A 23,143-nucleotide genomic window follows, 5' to 3' on the forward strand; every position below is an offset into this window, starting at 1 on the left:
ACTCACGGCTGACCACCCAGAAGGGAAAATTTGACTCCGGGGGCGGGACCTGCGGACAACCAATTGGAAGACAAGAGGCGGGGCCATTTGGGCTAACCTAAAGACCCAAGAGCCCTCTGGTGGCGGCCGAAAGCAGAGAGGAATGCACCGGGTAGTTTCGTCGAAGCTCGGTTCTTTACGAGAAGAAAATACAAAGGTAGCTAGGCCACTGTGACCCGGGAGCGGAAGATCAGAGTCATTATACCCAGAAAAGTTTATTGAAATGCAAATTCTCGAGTTCATGCGAGATCCAATGAGTACGGGTGTCGGGGTAGAGCGCAGAAATCTGAATTTTTAAGATTCTCGCAAAAACATTCTTCCTAAAAAGAGAGGTTTGAGAATCACTGATACAGTCATAACAGATTTAAGGATGTCCCCAGTCGCTCCGGTTACTCTAGGGCTGACGGGAGAGAAGCCCTCGCTAGGATCTAGAACTGGAGCACGCCCCACCCAGTCCCCGGGAATCTAGAGTCGCTTAAGACCGGAAATGGGATGGCTTCCAAAAGCGGCCTCAGGCCGAGGGGAGACCAAGGAAACTCCCAGCCTCTCCCGCGTCAGCATCCTTAGGGGCCGCGATCTTTAGGCGAGTGGCGTGTAGCCTGCCGGGGGTTGTAGTCCGCAGCGCGGCCGCGCGCCTGCGCCCTGGGCAGCTGCACCCGGTGAGCCTGGGAGAGCCGTGGGCGCTGAGGCGGTGAGTCCCGGAGCGGTCAGAGGGCGTGGCCGTCCCTGGGGCGCGGGCACGGGGAGCGGGGCTCCCTTCCCGCTCGGGCTGCGCTAACCGGCCGCTTCCAGCCCCGATGCGGGTGCGGGCACGGGAAGGAGCGACGGGCGGCGGGCCCCTGTCCGGCCCGGGTCCCCGCCGCCGCTCCCTGCGACCCGGCCGGGCCTTCCCGGGCTTCTCCGGGGCGGGGAGCGCCCCTCCGGGCGGCGGGACATCCTCCCCGGGGAGCACGCTCGGGCCGCACCGCGGCCACCCGATTTTGATCCGGCTTTTAGGCTTGTCCCCCTATCCTTTCCCCGAGTGCCCTCTCTTTACACCCTTCTTCATCCACGGGCCCTGTGGGCCGGCTTCATTCAGGAGGCTTTGAGGAGAAGCCATCAGCCCCGGGGTGGAGTGAAGTTTTCCTCCGGAAGGGCCGACGGGGAGAAAGCCAGAGGGTCAAGACCCTGGTCGGCGTGGTGGAAGGTTGGGGACCGTCCGCGGAGGGCTGCCCAGCTGTGAGGCTGGAGCGCACTCAAGGCGGGTCCGTAGCCCAAACCAGCTCGGTCCCTGGATGCCCTCCAGCGACGATTAGGTGCCTTGGCGGGGTGGGGTGGGAGGAAATAGAAGCTTCCTAGGAAATGAGCTTTCTGAGCGCTTCCTCTGTGCCAGGCACACTGCTGTTCCTTTCCCTGCGCTGGGATCCGCCTCAGGAACTTCTGTGAAAGAGATGCTGTGATTATCTCGTGTTAGCGACAGAAGCCCTGGGCGTCAGGGCCTCAGAGCTAGCATGTTATCACGAGATGGGTCTGCCGCTGAAGCCCAGGCTGCCATCAAGATAACGGTGCTATGGGGGCAGTGTCCATCTGGGATGACTGGGTGGGATCATGAGCATATTTTTCCTTGTCCCACCACTCCAAGGAAGAGGACAGGTACGTGAGGCGTCCTGGCAAATGCAGACAGAGAGGAACCACAGCACACGGGGCGGTGGGGGGAGCGGGCACCGGTGTTGAGACCTGTGGGGACATGTACGTGACGGCCTCTGTGACCTCAGAGGCTGCACTCAGAGAACATGTGGATGTTTGGGACGTGAGCAGTGCAGGAGTCTGTAGATTCCAACCTCCTCCCCACTTCCCTCTGGCGTTTACTGTGTCACTTGGGACAAAGTTATGCAGTCCTCCTCAGCCTCAGCTCAGTCCCCTCGTCTGTATCCAGGGCACAGTACCAGAGCCCACCTCCTAACGTTGGGTGAGGGCTAAATGAACCAATACATGTGGGAGGCTTAGAACAGTAGCTGGCACGAGGCGTGATGAATGTGACAGATGTTCTTGGTTATTAATGTAGACCCGAATCCTGCTGGCCTGTCCTGTTGCCATGTGTTTTGCTCATGAGAAAGTCACTTAGAATGCTGTTTCAGGATGAGGGTCAAGGCGATGTTGCCTGAACTACGCAGAACCTCCAGTGGAGAGGAATGAGGGACTGATTGGTGGTTTGCTGTCTTTGCAAGGCATGGCCCTAGCTAAGATGCCCATGGTTGAAGGTGACTAAAGGTTACTCAAAGGTAGATGGACTTTCATGGTTCTTCACCATTGTAAGCATTGCTCCTCCATTTCTTCTGTGGCCCAGCTATATTCAGAAACACAAGACATTTGAAATTAGGCTGGGAGTGGGTTTAAAGGCCACTAAATCTGTAGGGGTTCATTGGGTCCATGGAATTCTAGAGCAGAGCTGTCCAATAGAACTTTCTGCAAAGATGTCCCTTTTTTAAAATTTTTATTGGGGTATAGTCGATTAACCATGTTGTGTTAGTTTCATGTGTACAGCAAAGTGAATCTGTTATACATATACATATATCCACTCTTTCTTTAGATTCTTTTCCCACATAGGTCATTACAGAGTACTGAGTAGAGTTCTCTGTGCTGTACTCAGTATTAGTTATCTATTTTATATATAGTAGTGTGTATGTGTCAATCCCAATCTTCCAGTTTATCCCTCCCTCACCCCTTACCCCCCGGTAGCCATAAGTTTATTTTCTACATCTGTAACTATATTTCTGTTTTGTCCATAAGTTCATTTGTAACCTTTTTTTAGATTCCACATATAAGCGATATCATATATTTGTGTTTGTCTGACTTACTTCACTAAGTATGACAACCTCTAGGTCCATCAGTGTTGCTGCAAATGGCATTATTTCATCCTTTTTTTAATAGCTGAGTAATATTCCATTGTATATATGTACCACACAAAGATGTCTCTTGAGCACTTGAAATGTGGCTAGTATGAATGAGAAATTGAATTTTTAGTTTTAATTAATTTAAACTTCCACATGGGACTATTTTGTTTTTACTGAGGTGTAGTTAATTTACAATGTTGTATCAGTTTCAAATATACAGCAAAGTGGTTCAGATATATATGTATTTGGTCGGCCAAAAAGTTTGTTCGGTTTTAAGTGAAAATAAAAGACATATTTTTCATTTTCACGAGAAACCTTATGGAACAACGTATTCACTAACCAAACGAACTTTTTGGCCAACCCAATATGTACATATATGTATGTGTATATATATATATATATATATATATATATACACACACACATACACATATGTATATATATATATATATATATATATATATATATGTTCTTTTTCAGATTCTTTTTCCATTATAGGTTATTATAAGATATTGAGTATAGTTCCCTGTGCTGTACAGTAGGTCCTTGTTGTTTACTTATTTTATGTATAGTAGTGTATATCTGTTAATCCCAAACTCCTAATTTATCTCTCCCCCGACCCACATGGGACTATTGAATACCGTATTGGATAGCACAGTTCTAGAGAATCCGTGGATGGTCTTGAAGATTTTGTAAACTTTTTGAAATTGAATGCAGAATTTGCTGTGATATGTATCTTTCTAGAAATTGTCCATGACTTTCATCAGATTCTCAAAACCGCCCAAAAGATTATGATCTGCTTCTTTAGGGCTTTGGAGAAAAGTAAGCAAGTTAAGGGAGGTAAGTCTGCCCTATGGTAACCACTGCTGTTTCTCCTTTCTCATTTTGTCCCATCCTCAGCTTGTAGGTGGCTCTGCCCGGAGGATAACACAAAGAAAGAAATTGGAATCTGCCGCTTCGGGACCCAGATAAATTGTACAGTGCTGGAAGGTGGCGATGGCTGTGGCCCTGGGTTGTGCAATCCAGGCCTCCTTGAATCAGGGCTCGGTGTTTCAAGAGTATGATACCGACTGTGAGGTCTTCCGCCAGCGCTTCCGGCAGTTCCAGTACAAAGAAGCAGCTGGGCCTCATGAAGCTTTCAACAAACTCTGGGAGCTCTGCTGTCAATGGCTGAAGCCAAAGATGCGTTCTAAGGAGCAAATCTTGGAGCTGCTGGTGTTGGAGCAATTCCTAACGATTCTGCCCACAGAGATAGAGACCTGGGTGAGGGAACATTGCCCAGAGAACAGAGAAAGAGTTGTGTCACTGATAGAAGACTTACAGAGAGAACTTGAGATACCAGAGCAGCAGGTGAGAAAAGAGGTTGGGATCTTGGGAATTAGACCAAAAGAAGTAGCAGAGGCAGTTGGGACTGGATCAGACATTCTGTCTGGTGCCTCAGGATTTCCCTGCAGGACTTTCCATTTTTTCCTTCTGCTGGAATTGTCATATGTTTCAGTGATTCTCACCTATTAAACCCAACTCCACTTCTATAACAGATATTTGGTAATGTCCCCTTTACTGTGCTAAAATGAAATTTATAGATAATGTAACCTCCTTACATACACCGAATTAGAAAAAAAATCAATATAATAAGTGCTCTATGGGCCAAATATTGGACAAAGCCTGTTTTTATACAACCCATGAGCTAGTAATGGTTATTACCTTTCTGAAGAGTGGTTTAAAAAAAAAGAAGAGACAACAGACCAATACTACCCACAAAGCCTAGAATATTTACTGTCTGTCTCTTTACAAGAAAATTTTGCCAACCCTGAGTCAAGTAGAGTCTAGAAGGAATATAAAGGAAAAGGAATGTGATTTCTTATGAACTAATAAGCATGTGAGCGTGCACATATTTGGGCCTGACTGCACCAAAACTTCAGGAGGTTGTCATTTGCTTGAATCTGTGCACAGATACACTGGGAAGGCGACAGGCAGAACTTCTGACTGATGTGATACAGCTCAAACACTGTGAGCGGTGTTGCTGTTGGTCATATGATTTCTCAAAGTGGCAGACAACTCTTGGTCAGTCCAAACAATAAGTAGTATAGTCTTCATTTGATTTCCAAAGTAATGCTTTCCTAGAGCATTCAAGTCATGCTAAAATATGCAAAAATATTTTGTGTTTATACAACCAACAGGGTGAGGTCCTTGACAGGTTCTTTTTATCTACATGAATGTTTGAGGGAACATTCCTAAATTGTTTGGGGGGTGGAACAATTCTGCCCTGTGAATTATTGGGTTGGCCAAAAAGTTCGTTCTGGATTTTCCTTGTTACAGCAAAACCCGAACGAACATTTTGGCCAGCCGGATATATAGACTCCCACCTCTGGCTCGTTACATTCTGATAGCCACCACCTGCCATCATAGGCAAAATGCCCCATGTGGGCAGTGGCGCTGGTCTCTGTTCAGAACCATCGAGTGAAACCCATAGCTGAGCACGGGCAGAATCTTTGGGAGAAGAAAGTGTTTGTTGGTGGGCATTAGGGGCACTTCTGCCTGGTGTGTTGATGGGGTCAACTCTCCTTGGAGTCATCCAAGGTTCCCTGTCCCCCTAGGATAGAATGAATTTATGGTTTCCCTTCCTTTCTCCATCTTCTTGGTTTAGCTTACCAAATATATTTTATCTTTGTATGGTCTAGTCGTGCACCACCCAGAACGGTAGCCACTAGCCAGGTGTGGCTCTTAAGCACTTGCAACGTGGCTAGTCCAAATCGAGATGTGCTGTAAGTATAACATGCACAGCACGTTCCAAAAACTTAGTATGAAACAAAAGTCGGTGTAATATCTCGTAACAATTGTTTATATTGATTACATTCTGAAATTCTGATATTTTAGATATATTGGGTTAAATACTGTGTGTTATTAAGATCAACTTTACCTATTTCATTTTTTGGTTCATATGGCTGCCGGTACATTTAAAAGGACATGGGTGACTTGCATTATATTGCTACTGGGCAGGGCTGGTCTGGACTTCAGTGACGGTTCTGGCATTTCCCCCAGCTCGATAGGCAGGAAATGCTCTTGGAAGAACTGGCACCAGTGGGAATGGCACACATACCGCCAAACATCCACCTGGAGTCACCCCCACTCCAAGTAATGGGACCTGCCCCGGAGGTCCCAGTGGCAGAGGCGTGGATCCCACAGGCAGGGCCGCAGGAGCTGAGCTTCGGTGCTGCTGGGGAAGGCCAGCCCTTTCTGGACCCTGGTAAGGCAAGGGTTTTATTTCCTTTCTTTGGTTTCCATTTTGAGAGCTCAAGAGCTCTCCAGGGTTGAGGTTGCTTAGAATACCGATTACCTGATGGAAACAGGCCACTCTGATCAAGAGTAGAAGGAGGAGGGACTTCCCTGGCGGTCCACTGGTTAAGACTTTGCCTTCCAAATGCAGGGAGTGTGGGTTCGATCCCTGGTCAGGGAGCTAAGATCCCACCGGCCCCGCGGACAAAAAACCAAAACATAAAACAGAAGCAACATTGTAACAAATTCAGTAAAGACTTTAAAAATGGTCCACATCAAAAAAATCAAAAAATAAAAAAAGAGTTGAAGGAGGAAGTATCTCTCTGGGAATAGCTGGGCACAAAGCACCTTCGATCGAATGGGATTGAAAACCCCTTAAGCTAATGACCCTGCTCAGGAAGCCAATTTTTCTCTTTTCAATTTTTTTTTATTGTGGTAAAATACCCACGACCTAAGATTTGCCACCTTAACCATTTTTATGTGTACAGTTCAGTGGTATTGAATACATTTATAATTTTGTGGAGACATTACCAATATCCATCTCCATAACTATTTCCATCTTGTAAAACTGAAACTCTATACCCATTTAAACAATAACTCCCCATTTTTACATTCCACCACCGTCCCCCGCCCCCGGCAACCACCATTCACCTTTCTGTTTCAATGAATTTGACTACTCTGTGTACCTCATATAAATGAAATCATACAGTATTTATCGTTTTGTGACTGGCTTATTTCACTTAGCATAATGTCCTCAGGGTTCAGAATTTCCATCCTTTTAATAGCTGAATAATAATCCTTTGTATGTATATATCACATTTAGCTTATCCATTTTCCATAAACGTATACTTGGGTTGCTTCTACATCTTAAGCTATTGTGAATAATGCTTCTGTGAACATGGGTGTAAAAATATCTGTTTGAGACCCTGCTTTTAGTTCTTTTGGGTATATAACCAGAAGTGAAATTGCTGGATCATACGGCATTTCTAGTTTTAATTTTTTGAGGCACTTCCATTCTGTTTTCCACAGAGACTGTACCGTTTTACGTTCCCACCAACTGTGCACAAGGTTTCCAATTTCTCCACATCTTCACCAACACCTGTTATTTTTTTTTTGATAGTAGCATTCCTAATGCGTTTGAGGTGGTATCTCATTGTAGTTTTGATTTGCATTTCCCAAATGATTAGTGATGTTGAACATCTTTTCATGTGCTTATTTACCATTTGTAATTCTTCCTTGGAGAATGTCTAATCAGGTCCTTTGCACATTTTTGATTTTTTTTTTTTAGTGTTGTTGAATTTTAGAGTTCTCTCTAAATGCTGGATATCCATCCTTTATCAGGTATATGATTTGCAAATATTTTCCCCATTCAGTGGGTTGCCATCCTGGGGTCTCTAGTACACAAGACAGAAAATCAGTCCCAGGCACCTTGGAGCTTCAGCTCCTGTGGATGATTCAGATATGAAAATAGGACTGTAAAATGATGTATTGGAGGGAGTAGGATGCTATGGGAGCTCGTAGGATTGCCACCTAACCAGCTTTGGCAGAGAGGGAAGGCATCCTTGAGGAAGGGGGATCTGGGTAGACACCTACAAGATGGATTGGAGTAAGCCTGCTGAGTGGTGGAAGTGGGGAGGGGAGAGGGCTTTGGACAGAATGGGCAGCTTATGCAAAGGCTCAGAGGGGTAGAGAGCATGGAATATTTGAAGACTTCCTGCTGCAGTGTGAGGGCGCAGAGGAGAAACAGAGGAGCCAGAGTTGCATTGAAGAGGCTGGAGAGAGAAGCAGGGTCCTGGATCTTGAAGAACTTTGTCAGCCTTGTTGAGAAGATATGCTTTATTACCAGGGCAGTGGGGAACCACTGGATGTTCTTAAGTAAGGCAGGGATATACACAGATTTGCATTTAGAAGGTCACTCTGGCTACAATAAGAGAGGGAAGACTAGAAACAGCTATCCTGCAATCATCCACCTTAGAGAGGATGATTTTCTGGACTAAGATTGTGTCGGTGGTGGTAGAGAGAAAAAGACCAATTTGAAAGATAGGTAGGAAATAGAAATTATGGGACTTGGTGATTGACTGGGTGTTGGATGAGGAAGAAAAAGAGGTTAAGGATGGTATCCAGGATTCTGGCCAGTGAACTGGGAAGATAGATAATATTATTCACTGACACAGAGAACAGAAGAAGAGGATCAGATTTGGTGGGTCAACGTGAGTTTAGATTTGACCATGTTGACCATGTGGAGTTTGAGGTGTTTGTGGGTCTCTAGAATATTTTAAAATAAAGGTGACAAAAAAGAAAAACCGACAACTACATATGTATGTATATTATGGTCAAAGCAGAACTATATAATATTGTCATTTACCTTCCAATCTTTACATTACCTATAGTTTATAGTCTGTTTAAAAGTTCTAAAAAATCTGTAATTTTGTATTTATGCCAGCAACAAGTAGTAAAACTTAGCTAGAAATATTTAATGATAAATGTTTTTGCACATGCACTCTCATTCCCCATGTTAATTTGCTCCTCTTAGCAACAGTCCCAGGTACAAAGATCACAGATGATGCCAAACAGCAATGTTGCTCTTGATTGTAATACTTTACTCTTTAAAGCACGGAAATGTCCAGTGTATTCAACAAGGAAGAGATAGAATGAATTAAACAAGTAAAATATACCAGTTTGGAGGAGAGGAAACTACCCCTTTTTCATCACTGTTGAAGTGATATATTATGCTTTGCAAAATGATGCAAGACTTATTGTTCCATAATTTAAAGGTTGCTTATACTTTTACTGGTTTTTTTTTAAATGAAAACATCTTCGGTATATTACATGAAGCACATCATATTGTAGGCTGAGTGAAAAGCACAGGATGCTGGCAGAATAGAAGAACTTTCAAAGTAATGGAAGAGGTCAGTTGATTTTATATTAAAGTTTGGAATGTATTCCCTGTTAGCAAAACATTAAGTTGTTGGGTATATATAAAATGGAAAAAAATATATGTATATACATGCATATATTCACCTAATGATATTCATTCAATGTGAATACAGAGGGGCATGGGAAGAGAGAATAAGAGAGAAAGAGGGAAGAACTTAAGTAGAAAATATAAAGAGATCTAAGAAATACATAAGCTTTAAAAAATCCCTTATTTGAATTCAAGCCAGACACACCAGATGTTAGAGATAGGCAAAAATATTAGAATGTCTGCAATAAGAAAGAAAAGATGTGCTGGTCCTAAAAATATAAAGTATACCATGCTTATCTTTGAAAGTCTGGAGTTCAAAATTAGTACACCAAATTTGGAACAATTTTCATTTGCCAAAGCCTCGGGTTTTTAAAATTTAACTGCATGAGCTTACACTGGGGAATTGTATGCAAAATGTCAAAGGTCACATCTTTTTGGTGATGCAGGATATGAGAGATGAAAATTTAAAGTAAAATTAGGGCAAAAAATGCTGTCCGCAAAGCAACAAAAGAGTCTTGTAACTTAAATTTCTTCAGATTATTCTATTATACTAAATGATGTATCATTAGCTAATATCCAGCCCTAACAATAGTAATGATATTTCTTGGTACAGTGGAGACTTTGTGACACAATGTTTGATAATGGGGCTTAATGAAGTCATTCCCTGAGCCTGGGATGGGGGGAACATTCATCAATCAAGCACCTTCTTTGTTAACCTCAAGTTGCTTTTTCCCTCTTTGTATTAGATAGCTTTTGCTGAATAACAAATTACCCCCCCCAAAATTTAGTAGCTTAAAAGAAAAAGCACTTATCACTTCACAGTTTCTGAGAGTCAGGAATTTGGGAGTGGTTGACAGGGTGTTTCTGGCTCAGAGCTGCTCATGTAGTTGCTGTCAAGATGTCAGCAGGGGCTGGCAGGAGACCTCAGTTCCCTGCTAAGCAGTCTTCTCCATAGGCTGCCTGAGTGTCCTCACAACAGGGCAGCAGATTTCCCCCAGAACAAACGAATCAAGAGAAAGCAAGGGGGATGCCACAATGTTTTTGATGAACTAGTCACACACCATCACTTCTACCATATTCAGTTCATTAGAAGAGAGTCACTAAATCCAACCCACACTTAAGGGGAAGAAAATTAAATTCCACCACTTGAAGGGAAAAATATCAAAGAATTTGGAGCTATATTTTAAAACAACTGTGCACCTATGCTTCCCTGTCCCTACTAACCTTTTACTTTATACTTCAGTTTTTTTAGGTCAGAAAGTAGTTTTTAAATTGAAGTATAGTTGACTTACAATATTGTATTAGTTTCAGGTGTACAACCTAGTGATTCAGTATTTTTATAGACTATACTCCATTTAAAGTTATTATAAAATATTGGCTATATTCCCTGTGCTGTACATTATATCCTTGTATCTTTTTTTTTCTTTTTCTGCAGTCAATTTTTCTTGAGTAAATTTCTTCAGTTAATTAGGTCAAATAAAATATACCCATGATGAGTCTCTTGGCTATAACCATGAGGTGAGTTTAACATCCTGGACAACACATTATCATCACTTGGAAACTAAGGTTCTAGACTATAAAAGACGGAAGCAATGGTTGAATTTAAGGTAATAGGCTTTGGTTTCTATTTGTAGGACCCTCTTATTTTATACCAACTGACTAGCAATTGATGTTTCTTCTATTGCTGTAAAACCACTCATCCAATGGTAATAGTAGCTACACAGACTAGTCTGCATTGAGGGTGAAGAGAAGAGCCCCCTGACAGAAGTAGAAATTAGAGCCTGCTTTCTGACTGCCATTCAACATTGATTCAAAGCCCTGGAGCCAAGCTATAAAATATACAGTGAGCATCCTTGTGTATATGCAGGTGTCGATAGGATAAATTTCTAGAAGTGGGGTTGATTGGTTAATGGGTATTTAAAACTTTAATAGATATTGTCAAATTGTCCTCCAAAATTGTTGTACCAATTTATTCTCCCACCACAGCATATGAGAGTGCCAAATTCTCCTTGCCTTCACTTATTCTGTATCATCAAAGTGTTTGATCTTTGCTGTATAAAAGTCATAACTGTTATCACCATGTTAGCAGATAGAAGGAGGGCTGATATCTGTGAAAACCTTTTCAATAAGCGTCCAATTCATTCAGCATCTGTGATGGTATGCTATGGAGTGTGTAAGAGTAGAGGATAGGAACTAACGTCAGAAGGGTGGAAGATGGGTCAAGGAATGGTCAGTGGCCTCCGCTGACATGGGTCATGAGCATAGGTTGGGAAATGCAAACTGGTTATAGTGTCAGGAGCAGGGCTCTGAGAGTCCAGGAAGTGGAGGCTGAGTGCACCAGAGGCACAAGGATCTGCATGTTATGTAGGATGTAGGACGACAAGGTGAGTGGGGGGCGAGGTTGGTAGATAATTAAGAAGTTCATCCAAGAAGAAGCTCAAGTATGAGCACATGTTCTCTGTATCCAGAGATGGTGTAAGGTGCAAAGTTAGGTTATTGAGATTTTTCTTCCTTTCTAATATAGGCATTCATAGCTATAAATTTCCCTCTAAGCACTGGTTTTACAGTCCTAAGTTTTCATTTTCGTTTCCATTTACCTCAAAATACTTCTGATTTCCCTTTTGATTTCTTCTTTGACTGATTGGTTACTTAGGAGTATGTTGTTCAATTTTGAAATATTTGTGAAGTTCCCAGTTTTCTTTCTGTTATTTATTTATAATTTCATTCCATTTTGGTGGGAGAATATACTTTGTAATTGTGATCCTTTAACATTTTTTATAAATTTTTATTCATTTATTTATTTTTATTTTTGGGCTGCATTGGGTCTTTGCTGCGCGCGGGCTTTTTCTAGTTGCGGCAAGCGGGGGCAACTCTTCATTGCGGTGTGCGGACTTATTGCGGTGGCTTCTCTTGTTGGGGAGCACGGGCTCTAGGTGCATGGGCTTCAGTAGTTGTGGCACGTGGGCTTCAGTAGTTGTGGCATGCAGGCTCTAGAGCGCAGGCTCAGTAGTTGTGGTGCACAGGCTTAGTTGCTCCGCGGCATGTGCGGTCTTCCCAGACCAGGGCTCGAACCCACGTCCCCTGCATTGGCAGGCGGATTCTTAACCACTGCACCACCAGAGAAGTCCCCTTTAACATTTTTGAACATTTGTTTTATGGTATAGTATCTCAACTGTCCTGTAGAATTTTCTCTGTGCATTTGAGAAGCATGTATATTCTGCTGTTGTTGTTGGTTGGAGTGTTCTATAAATGTCTGTGATGTTTAGTTGGTTTATGGTAATTTTTAAGTCTTCTGTTGTTGATCTTCTGCCTAAATTTCCTATCCAATAGTGCAAGGAGATATTGAAGTCTCCAACTATTACTATTCAATTGCCTATTTCTTTTACTATTTCTGTCCATTTTTTCTTCATGTATTTTGGTATTCTGTTATTAAGTGCACGTATGATTATAATTGTTACATCTTCCTGATGGATTGATTCTTTTATCATTATAAAATGATTCTCTTTATCTCTAATAACTTTTTTGTTTTAATGTCTATTTTGTCTGATATTAATATAGTCATTCTAGCTGTCTTGTGGTTACTACTTGCATGATATATCTTTTTCCATTCTTTTACATTCAATCTATTTGTATCTTTGAATCTGAAGTGTGTCTCCTTAGACAGCATATAGTTGGACTTTTAAAAATCCAGTCTGACAATCTCTGCCTTTTGATCGAGTTGTTTAATTCATACCATTTAATCTTATTTTTGATATGGTTGGATTTATATCTGCTATTTTACTTTTTGTTTTTGTATGTGTCTCATATCTTTTTTGCTCCTCTATCCCTCACTTACTGCTTTCTTTGACACTAATATTTTGAATGTAACACTTATGTACTTTAATGAATTTTCACTATTTTTAAAGTTATTTCCTTAGTGGTTACTCTAGGATTTATTATGTATACCTTAACTTATCATAATCAGCTTCGGATTTATACTAACAATGTCAGTGAGCTATAGAAATATTTCTCCTATGTAACTCTATTTCCTTTTTCCCCTTTTGGGGTGTTACTATCATACATATTATATCAAAAATGTTACAAACTCAACAATATCTTGTTATAGTTATTACTTTATATAATTTTAAGACTTTTAAAGGAGCTGGGAGAAGAAAGGAAAACAACTATATGTTATAGCTTTTGTTATATTAACATTATTTATCATTTCTGATTTTCTTCATTCTTCCTGTGGATTCAAGTTACTAACTGGAGTCATTTCTTTAGCCCAGTACAGCTTTCTCCTACCCACTTCATTTGTGCTGTTATTGGCAAATATAATACATTTCTATATGTTATTTGCCCAACAATATACTACATACATACTGTTTTATATAATTGCTTTTAAAATCTTTTAAGACAAGAAACAGAAATTTGTATTTGTACTATCTTTTATAATTAAATAGTTACCCTTACTTGTGCCCTTTGTTTTTCCATGTGGATTCAGGTACTGTTTGGGATCACTTGCTTTCAGACTAAGGAACTTCCTTTAGTGTTTCATGTTAGGCAAGTCTGCTACCAATGAACTCTCATCAGTTTTTGTTTATCAGAAATATTATGTCATATTCATTTTCGAAAGATAGTATTTCTGGATATAAGATTCTTGGTTGACAGTTTTTATTTTTCTTTGAACACTTTGAATATATTATCCCACTGTCTTCTGGCCTTTGTTGTTTCTGATGAGAACTCAGCTGTTAATCTTGCTAGGGTTCCCTTGTAAGTGGCAAGTCATTTTTCATTTGCTGTCTTTCAAGGTTTTTTCTTCTTCTTTGGCTTTTAGGATTTTTACTCTGATATGTCTGTTTGTAGATCTCTTTGTAGTTATTGTACATGGAATTTATTGAGCTTCCTAGATGTGTATATTGACATTTTTAAATACATTTGGGGAGTTCGGGGCCATTATTTCTTCGAATATTTTTTCTGCTCCTTTCTCTCACTCCTCTCCTTCTGGTTCTCTCATTATGTATCTGTTGGTGCACTTAATGGTGCCCCACTTTTCTCTGAGACTCCATTCATGTTTCTTCATTCTTTTCTGCCTCTGTTCTTTTCATAGCATAACCTCTATTGATCTGTCTTCGAGTTCAGCAATTCTTCTGACAGTTCAGATGTACTCTTAAGCCACTGTGGTGAATTTTTCGTTTCAGTCATTGTACTTTTCAACTCCAGAATTACCACTTGATTCTGTTGTCAAACCCAAGTTTTTGTGCCTGGCACACAGTGAGGCCAAACAAACAGAAATGTTAGAGTTTGGAGCAAAGAAAGGTTTATTGCAGGGCCAAGCAAGGAGAACAGGTGGCTCATACCTAAAAGACCTGAACTCCCTGATGGGTTTCAGGGAAGAGTTTTTAAAGGCAGCATTTGGAGTGAGGGCTGCAGGGTGCATGACTTTCTTCTGATTGGTTGGTAGTGAGGTAGCAGAGTGATGTTTCAGGAATCTCAGTCATCAACTTTCTGACCAGTCTGGGGTCTCAGAAGGTAGTTACCATCCTCCACCTGGGTGGGGAACCTTAGCTCCTGCAGAACAACTCAAAGATATGTATCAGATTATTTTATACACACACACACACACACACACATATGTATATCTCCCTTGAGGAGGAACTAGGACTCTGTTTACTGAACTATTGTTTCTTGACTGCTTTTCCTTTGTTTCTGCATTCCCTCACTTCCCTAATAAGTAACTGCTTGAATTTGCTCTTTGGAAGTCAGGGAAGGCCTAGGAGACTAAAGCCTTTTTCTACAAACAAGAAATGGAGGACACAGAGAGTCCTGCTTGGTTTCAATCCCCCCTTTGCATTGATACTCCTCAATCCTGAGGGGGAACAGGTGCCAGACAAGAAAGGGAATAAAATTTGGGATAGAGAGGTTAATCATAAACTCAGCAGAGGAACTCAGTTTTAGGGGGACTCTGTTTCAATTATTTTTTTAAATAATTTCTATCTATTTATCGATATTTTTTAAATTTAATTATTTATTTATTTTTGGGCTGCGTTGGGTCTTCATTGCTGCGCACAGGCTTTCTCTAGTTGTAGTGAGCAGGGCCTACTCTTTGTTGCGGTGTGCAGGCTTCTCATTGCACTGGCTTCTCTTGTTGCGGAGCACGGGCTCTAGGTGCGCGGGCTTCAGTAGTTGTGGCATGCGGGCTCAGTAGTTGTGGCTCACGGGCTCTAGAGCACAGGCTCAGTAGTTGTGGCGCACGGACTTAGTTGCTCCACAGCATGTGGGATCTTCCTGGACCAGGGCTTGAACCCGTGTCCCCTGCATTGGCAGGCGGATTCTTAACTACTGCGCCACCAGGGAAGTCCCTATTTATCAATATTCTCTATTTGATGTGATGTAATGTCATCATAATTTACTGTACTTCTTTAATCATGGTTTCCTATAGTCCTTGAAACATGTTCATAATGGCTACTTTGAAGTCTGTTAAATTAGATATCTAGTCACTTTCATAGGCAGATTCTGTTGCCTGCTCTCTTTTTTTTTCCAGTGTAGGGGTCATACTTTCCTGTCCACATACATGTCTTGTTTTTTGTTGGAAACTGGACATTTTAGATTACATACTGTAGCAACTGTGTGTCCTTCTTCTCACTCTCCAGAGTTTATTTATTTGTTTGGTGAGTGGCTGGATTATTTTAGTGAACTCTAGTTCACCCTGCAATATTAAGCATTTGATATTGCCCTCATGGAGCACAGCCTTGGGTGTGCACATAGTCACCCTGGAATGACAGTAGTTTTTGCAGGGCTTTCTTTGGCTGTCTCTTGCCCTGACCAGACTCAGCTACTAATTGCCAGCTAATTGCTCTATTGCATTCAACAATGCCCTGGAGCATAAATTGCTCTGTAGACTAATTCAATCAAATTCAGACACCTTAGATGGGCTAGTTCCTGAGGTCAGTTTTTGAGATTTGTTCTGATCCCAGGAGGGCTCCTCCCAGCTGTCTCTTTCCCCAGTTCTCTTCTGCAAACTAGTCAGCCTACAGTTTAGTGTGTATATGCAATAAATCTATCACTCTTTCCAATTGCCTTTCATTACAGCCTCCACTCTTTTTGAGCGTATCCTTAGGCTTGAACATCTCCTCTCTCTCTTGGAAATGAAGTCAGTTTCTTTGAGAAGACTTTAGGAGCTACCTCTTTTAAGGCCTGCTTGTCCTCCCAGGCCAAATCTCTGATGCATGGCTCTGGAGCTGGAGGTGGGGACAATAATGTGCTTATCTCTGAGTCACATTGCCACTTTAGGAGCTGAGTACTAAGTCTGAGCCTCAGGTCTTCTTGACTTGCCTCTCCAGGCAAGAAACCACTGCCTTACAATCACAGTTGCCTTACAAAACCACAACTGCCTTGCAAGGGCAATCAGGGCCCTAGTATTCTCAGCAATACTACACCCAAGGTAGATAGATCCTCTATCCCACCAGTGGAGACTGGGTAGATGAAAGGAGCCCTCACCTCTCAGCCACAGTGGCCTGGAATTTAGACTCAACAGTAGATAGCTAAGGGTAGGGTGACAAATGCTGGGGTCCTGCCCCTCCCAGGAAGATATCCCTCTGAATGGGAGCTGGGGGAAAGAGTGCCCCAGGCTCTTGGCTATGCCAATCTGGAGTGGAGCTGGGAGAGGGACTAAAGAGAACAGTTTTGGTTTAAATACGTAAGACTCTTGCTGTTCTCTATAAATTTTAGCAGAGTTTTTAAAATATTGGGCTGGCCAAGAAGTTCATTCAGGTTCTTCTGTAACAGCGTATGGAAAACCCGAATGAACTTTTTGGCCAACCCAATAGATGTTTCCTAATTTTCTAGACTTTGAATGTTTCTTTGTTATTTTTAGTAATTTTCACCAGTTTCATTAGGAAATAGGTCTGCAAAGCTCCTCATGGTATCGTGTTGGAAGTCTGTCTCCCTCCCTGCATTTAGATTATAAATTAGTGTTTCACACCTAGGCCTTTGCTACTCTCTCTGCTTATTTCAAGTTTCAGTTTGCCCCTACTTTTATGTAATCGCAGCTTTCCTTTGATCTATGACCTCCATTTTTATTTGACCTCGGTCTCATTACCCTCTCATCCTATTCTTAGCTTTGAAACCCAAACAAAAACAATATAGTGAATTTAAACAGAATTTTATTTGCAACGCATTTTTGTTTCTTAATCTTAAAAGGTCCTTTTTTCCACGAAAATATAAAATAAGGTATTTTAGTCCACTTCCTATGTTTTGATATGTTTTAAATTTTAAAGTTTCATCAAATTAACTTGCTGATATTATTTTAATGATGCTAATATTTAAACATCATGCTGCATTTCGATCTCAGATGAGCCACTTCCAACCCAAACTTGATGGCAGACCGGTTAACTTGGCCAGAGCAGAGGAAGGCGAGGAAGGGGTGTGGAGAGAGGATGGGAGTCAGAGTGGCTCTCCTCAGTGAGGAGAGGGTGGTAGGACACAGCAGAGCACTGAGTGTAGAAACTTCTCTGGTTGTCCTTAGCTTGACAGTGAGAAACACTCTTTGATGGTTACTTGGGTTAATTTCAAGAGGATCCACTTCTAGTCTTCAGCTGAAACAAGCATAAAGACTGCTTTTCTGGTTGCTAACCCAGTCAGTTTCCATTATAATTTGAAAATCTCAACTGAAATTATTCCAATAAGCAGTTGTATAACTTCTGGCTTTACCTCTCTCTCTTTACGTAGTACTCAATAACAGCATTTCTCAGGTTTAATGTGCCAAAACTTTATGAAGATTTACTTCATATTTTGGCTCTAACCTAAATAAATCTATTATCAAAATAGATACAGTAGCAATTTATTGTATTGATTTCTGCACAGAATTGATTTACTCCCTTTCCATAGGTTAGAAGAGAATAGGCTTGTTTTGTTCTTATCTTAAAGAAAAAAAAGACTCTTGCAAGAGATTCCAGATGACATAATAGTAGTTGAGGAGGAAGTAGATATTAAGGGCCATATGTCCAAGATATCAGCCTGAACTCTGGAAAAATCTTTGATGACCTAAACTATTATGCTTCTCATCTTTCTTCTGGCCAGGATATCCAATACCAAAACTCGACGTGAGCTTTCCATTGGAGCATAGAGAAGAGGCATGGGTGAAGGAACTACAAGATTCCAAAGAAATTAAGCAATTACTCGATTCCAAGTTAGGTAAGTAATCATTCGTTGGTAACACAGAAGAAAGAAAAGAAAAAAAAATCAACTTTGAACAAGGTAAAGAGTTTTGGATTCTATTGTACTTAAGAATGTCTCTATTTCTACTGGTGGTTTAATATAACTCTTCATTTTCCCTCATGTTCTTTTCAATGTGGGACACAGTGACATCTGCATTCTGTTTCTTCTCTCAGGTTTTGAGATCGGGATAGAAAATGAAGAAGCTACTTCAGAAAAACAGAAAAAAATGGAGAATATGTATCCATTTATTGTTACTTTAGAGGGGAATGCTCTTCATGGCCCCATCTTGCAAAAAGACTATGTACAGTTAGAAAATCAATGGGAAACCCCCCCAGAGGATTTACAGAGAGATTTAACAAAACTTGTAGAGCATCAGAACCCCTCAGCAGGAGAGAAACCTGAGAGCTCCAACTTGGAAGAACCCCTCAACCCTAGACCCCATAAGAAAAAGAGTCCAGGAGACAAACCTCACCGATGTTCTCAGTGTGGGAAATGTTTTGCTCGGAAGTCACAGCTTACAGGGCACCAGAGAATTCATTCAGGAGAGGAACCTCATAAGTGCCCTGAATGTGGAAAAAGATTCCTTCGTAGTTCAGACCTTTACAGACACCAACGACTTCATACGGGGGAGAGACCCTATGAATGCACGGTGTGTAAAAAGCGATTCACTCGGCGGTCACACCTTATAGGGCACCAGAGAACCCATTCTGAAGAAGAAACATATAAATGCCTTGAGTGTGGGAAAAGCTTTTGTCATGGATCAAGTCTTAAAAGACATCTGAAAACTCATTCAGGTGAGAAACCTCATAGATGTCATAATTGTGGGAAAAGTTTTAGTAGGCTGACAGCTCTTACTTTGCACCAGAGAACTCACACCGAAGAGAGACCATTTAAATGTAATTACTGTGGGAAAAGCTTTAGACAGAGACCAAGCCTCGTTATTCATTTAAGAATTCATACAGGGGAGAAGCCATACAAGTGTAGTCATTGTTCTAAAAGCTTCAGACAGAGAGCAGGCCTTATTATGCACCAAGTCACTCACTTTAGAGGTCTTCTTTAAGGATTGTGAAAGGAAACAAGTCCTACAGAGATTGACAGTAACTCAAAAAACAAAATCTTAAACCTGCAGCATCCTGTTTGTCTTGGAAGAATTTTTTTGTTTGAGCTTATAAGAACAGCTTTTTTTTCCTACTTTAAAAACCCATCTTCCAAGTCATATGAATTCTAGAGTATCCATCTACTCTTGCAGTTTTCCTAGATTTGATTTATTCTGTCTCTACAACTCTTATTTTTTTATTACATTGAAAAATTTTGTGAACCAAGCCAACCGTATCATAGATGTAAGCATAAAAATAATGGCAGTCCTTTTCAGGGTAGGGTCAACTAATGGATAATCATATTTATCTGACATATCTATTATAGCAGCACCATAATTATTCTGCTGTCATTATTAAAGGTGATTATATTAGTTTAAAGCTTTATATGTGTCCCAAGTGGCAAGAAAGGAGACAGTGTATTTTATGAAATAATGAAAATGTGTTAGGAACACATGGATGAAGACGATTTCATTTGCCTGGTATGAACTGGGTTCTTTCCATTGAAAATTTTATTTTTGAGGGAATTAGAATTTTAATCTTTACTTTTGAATTTTGCAAAGTTGGCTAGTCTGCTTAGTTGCAGCCTGGGGTGATGCCGCTTAGAGCTGAGTATTGATTTGATGATTTATTTTGTTCCCAGAATAAGTCAGCTCTTTGTGGAAGAACCCATTTGACAGTTGAAGTTATACAAGTGGAATCTAATTTAATTTAGATTGACTGAGGAACCAGTGTCCATTGCTTTTCACTCTCCTTTGCTATCCAACTATGTATCTCTCAGTGCTTTTGAATTTTACCCATCCTTTAATTCAGTGTCTCCCTAAGTGTGTGTCATAGAACACCTAGTTCTACAAGATAGTCTGCAAATAAGTTTGGGCATCACTTCCTGCTGTTTCTGCTTTGTAGATTCACAGCGCACGTCAGCATGTAAGAATTCTGAGAGGTCCTCTGGTAAAGGCAGAAAAAGCACCTCTTTTGGCTCAGTGTTTTACAGTCCTGTTTGAGCCCAGAACCCTTTTTCATGTATACCCAGTAATGACCCACAGAGCTAGTATTCTGCAAATATTCTTTGGAACACACTGCCTTTAACAGATATTTCTATAGCTATCTGTATAGTCTGATTGTTCCCAAGCCTCGTTATCTCCAGTTGTCTCAAGGGTGTTATGAAAAACTCTTTAAACTTATATGTTTTTTATGTAACACACACACACATTATTTAAGGAGGTGAAGGTCACTAATTCAGATATTTATACGTTGCTCAGTGATTCACAGCCTCTTTGAATTTTACTTATAATCTCACACACACACACATTGCTACTTATATAAATGTTCTCATATGATAGTGGTAATGACTCAAGTTCCTGTAGCAAGGGAAGAACTCTCTTTGTCAGGTAAAGCTGTTAATACATGAAAATATTCATTCAGCCTAGTTCCTTGTTGTAAAATACAAGAAAGAGGACATTCACGTATTTCCCCTTCATGAGGCTACCAGTCATCCTTTCCTTAAACTAGAATTACGGAAAGAATATTTTTTTCTATTCCATTGAAGTTCTTGGAAGTGATATTTAATATAAGCATTTTGGGGGTATCTACTATGTGCCTAACTAGTCCTGTTCTAGGCTTAATGAAAACTAGTAAAGAAATTAATTCATAAAGAGTTTATAATATCTTTAGTTAAACAAGAGTTGGGAAACAAATGGAGAGCAATGCAAGAGAGTTTGTAGTTAAGTGCCAAATCATATCAAGTGCTAGAGCCAGGATGTGTCTTTCATTTTTGTCATCTAGGTCCCAGTATGATGCTGCTATAAGTTTGGGGTTAAAATTGAGATCCCAGTAGCAATAAACATGGAACATGGGAGGAGTCTGAATGTAGAGGTGAATAATACCGAATGTAATGGCTTCTCTTTTCTCTCTTGTGGAATTGCATTCAATCCAGGACAGTGCCTTAGAATGGATGTGCCCAACTGCTCTGTATCTATGCAATATTTTAATAAAGTGGAAATGTATGTGCCCTTCCTGCTTCAATCACATTAACTAATTGTTTGAACAACTTAGAGATGCTTCCCTGAGCAGTGGCAACAAGCCCCACGATGGACTCCTGCCCCCAACCTCAGTTGGAATCACTTTACTCCCTGCAACCATGGCGCTGGGTTTATGTATCAGTTTCAGCATTTAATACAATCAATTTAGCTAGTAGTGTTAGTTGCAATCATAATATGAGCTGTATCATCTATATCATAAACACACATGACTGGATTTTACAGGGTAGAGAACATCTATTATCCATTTCTTTGTCATAGTGTCTTGTATATAATAAGCACTAATAAATATTTGTGGCATTGAATCAAGAATTATGTGAAATAGTCCTTGGAAACATATCATAGTTAAAACATTGTGTGGATGTGCCTAATTATACTTCTGAGCATTTCAAAAAGATAAGGGCAAAATACAGTACGTACCTCCTAAGTATTACGAATGGCAAAACACAGTACCCACCTCATAAGTACTATGAAGATTAAATGAAATATATTTTTTTCAGGCCCTACACAGTGTACACTTTCAATAAATATCCAGCATATCGTATCTTAAGTATTTGTTGTTTAGTGATAAAAGCATTTAAGGCTATGGATTTTCCTCTAAATATGTCTTTAGTCACATTCCATACTTTTTATATATAATGCTTCTATTAGCCAGGATCCTCAGAGAAACAGGTAGGATGGGTAGATGGATATATATATACACACACATACATATACATATGTGTATGTATTTATATATATACACATATACATATGTGTATGTATTTATATATATATAAAATTAGATTTATTATAGAACTTCACTCATACAGTTATGAAGATTGACACATCCCATAATCTGCCGTCTGCAAGCTGGAGGACCAGGAAAGCTGGTGGTGTAATTCAGTCCAGGTCCGAAGATGTAAGAACCAGGGGAGCCAATGGTTTAACTCCCAGTCCAAGGCCAAAAGCCTGAGAATGGGGGGTGGGGGGAGAGCTGCAGGTGTAGGTCCCTGAGTCTAAAAGCCAGAGAGAGATAACTAATGAGAACCTACTGTATAGCACAGGGAACTCTACTCAAGGCTCTGTGGTGACCTAAATGGGAAGAAAATCCAAAAAAGAGGGCATATATGTATATGTATAACTGATTCACTTTGCTGTACAGCAGAAACTAACAACATTGTAAAGCAACTCTACTCCAATAAAAATTAAAAAAATAAATAAAAGCCAGAGAACCAGGAGCTCCAATGTTCAAGGGCAGGAAAAGATGGACATCCCAGCTGAAGAAGAGAACGAGGGAATTCGCCCTTCCTCTGCCTTTTTCTTCTATTCAGGCTCTCAACAGATTGGGTGATGCCTACCCACATTGGTGAGGGCGGAACTCTTTACTCAGTCACTGAATGAATGCATTTCTCTTCTGAAAACATTCTCACAGACACGCCCAGAAATAATGTTTTACCAGCTATCTGGGAAGCCTTTAGCCCAGTCAAGTTGGCACATAAAATTAACCGTCACAATGTTATTATTGATGACTTCAAAATTATTTATTATCACAGTTTTCATTATAATTCCTCTTTGACCCACGAACTGTACAATATTGCCATTTTCCTCTTAAGTTTTGGTTCTCCTGCGCTGTGATTAGAAAATGAGGTTCACTCTATTTCTACATTTAAAGTTCAT

General features: G+C 40.7%; 1 protein-coding gene across 6 annotated transcripts; it reads left to right on the forward strand.

Annotated features, from left to right (window-relative positions):
- Nucleotides 1-130: 130 nt before the first annotated feature.
- On the forward strand, nt 131-21,451 carry ZNF449 (zinc finger protein 449). 6 transcript variants are annotated; one of them, XM_059910194.1, is made up of 5 exons: nt 131-196; nt 3,813-4,262; nt 5,955-6,159; nt 18,214-18,327; nt 18,525-21,451. In XM_059910194.1, the coding sequence occupies exons 2-5, from the start codon at nt 3,909-3,911 to the stop codon at nt 19,409-19,411; spliced, it is 1,560 nt and encodes a 519-aa protein (XP_059766177.1). In that variant the 5' UTR covers nt 131-196; nt 3,813-3,908; the 3' UTR covers nt 19,412-21,451. The 6 variants fall into 6 exon arrangements, with proteins under 6 accessions (XP_059766177.1, XP_059766175.1, XP_059766180.1 ...); XM_059910192.1 differs by lacking the exon at nt 131-196 and adding an exon at nt 680-730; XM_059910196.1 differs by lacking the exon at nt 131-196 and adding an exon at nt 688-730 and having other exon boundaries at nt 3,820-4,262.
- Nucleotides 21,452-23,143: the final 1,692 nt, after the last annotated feature.

The sequence above is a fragment of the Balaenoptera ricei genome, chromosome X, assembly GCF_028023285.1.
Source record: "Balaenoptera ricei isolate mBalRic1 chromosome X, mBalRic1.hap2, whole genome shotgun sequence".
Lineage (NCBI taxonomy): Eukaryota > Metazoa > Chordata > Mammalia > Artiodactyla > Balaenopteridae > Balaenoptera > Balaenoptera ricei.

What these genes read in the sequence shown, in the direction of transcription:
- ZNF449 (XM_059910194.1), top strand. Translation starts at nt 3,909, where the DNA reads ATGGCTGTGGCCCTGGGTTGTGCAATCCAGGCCTCCTTGAATCAGGGC. An exon ending in CCAGCCCTTTCTGGACCCTG is followed by an intron (nt 6,160 to 18,213) that starts GTAAGGCAAGGG and finishes TCTTCTGGCCAG; the next exon opens with GATATCCAATACCAAAACTC. An exon ending in ATTACTCGATTCCAAGTTAG is followed by an intron (nt 18,328 to 18,524) that starts GTAAGTAATCAT and finishes TTCTTCTCTCAG; the next exon opens with GTTTTGAGATCGGGATAGAA.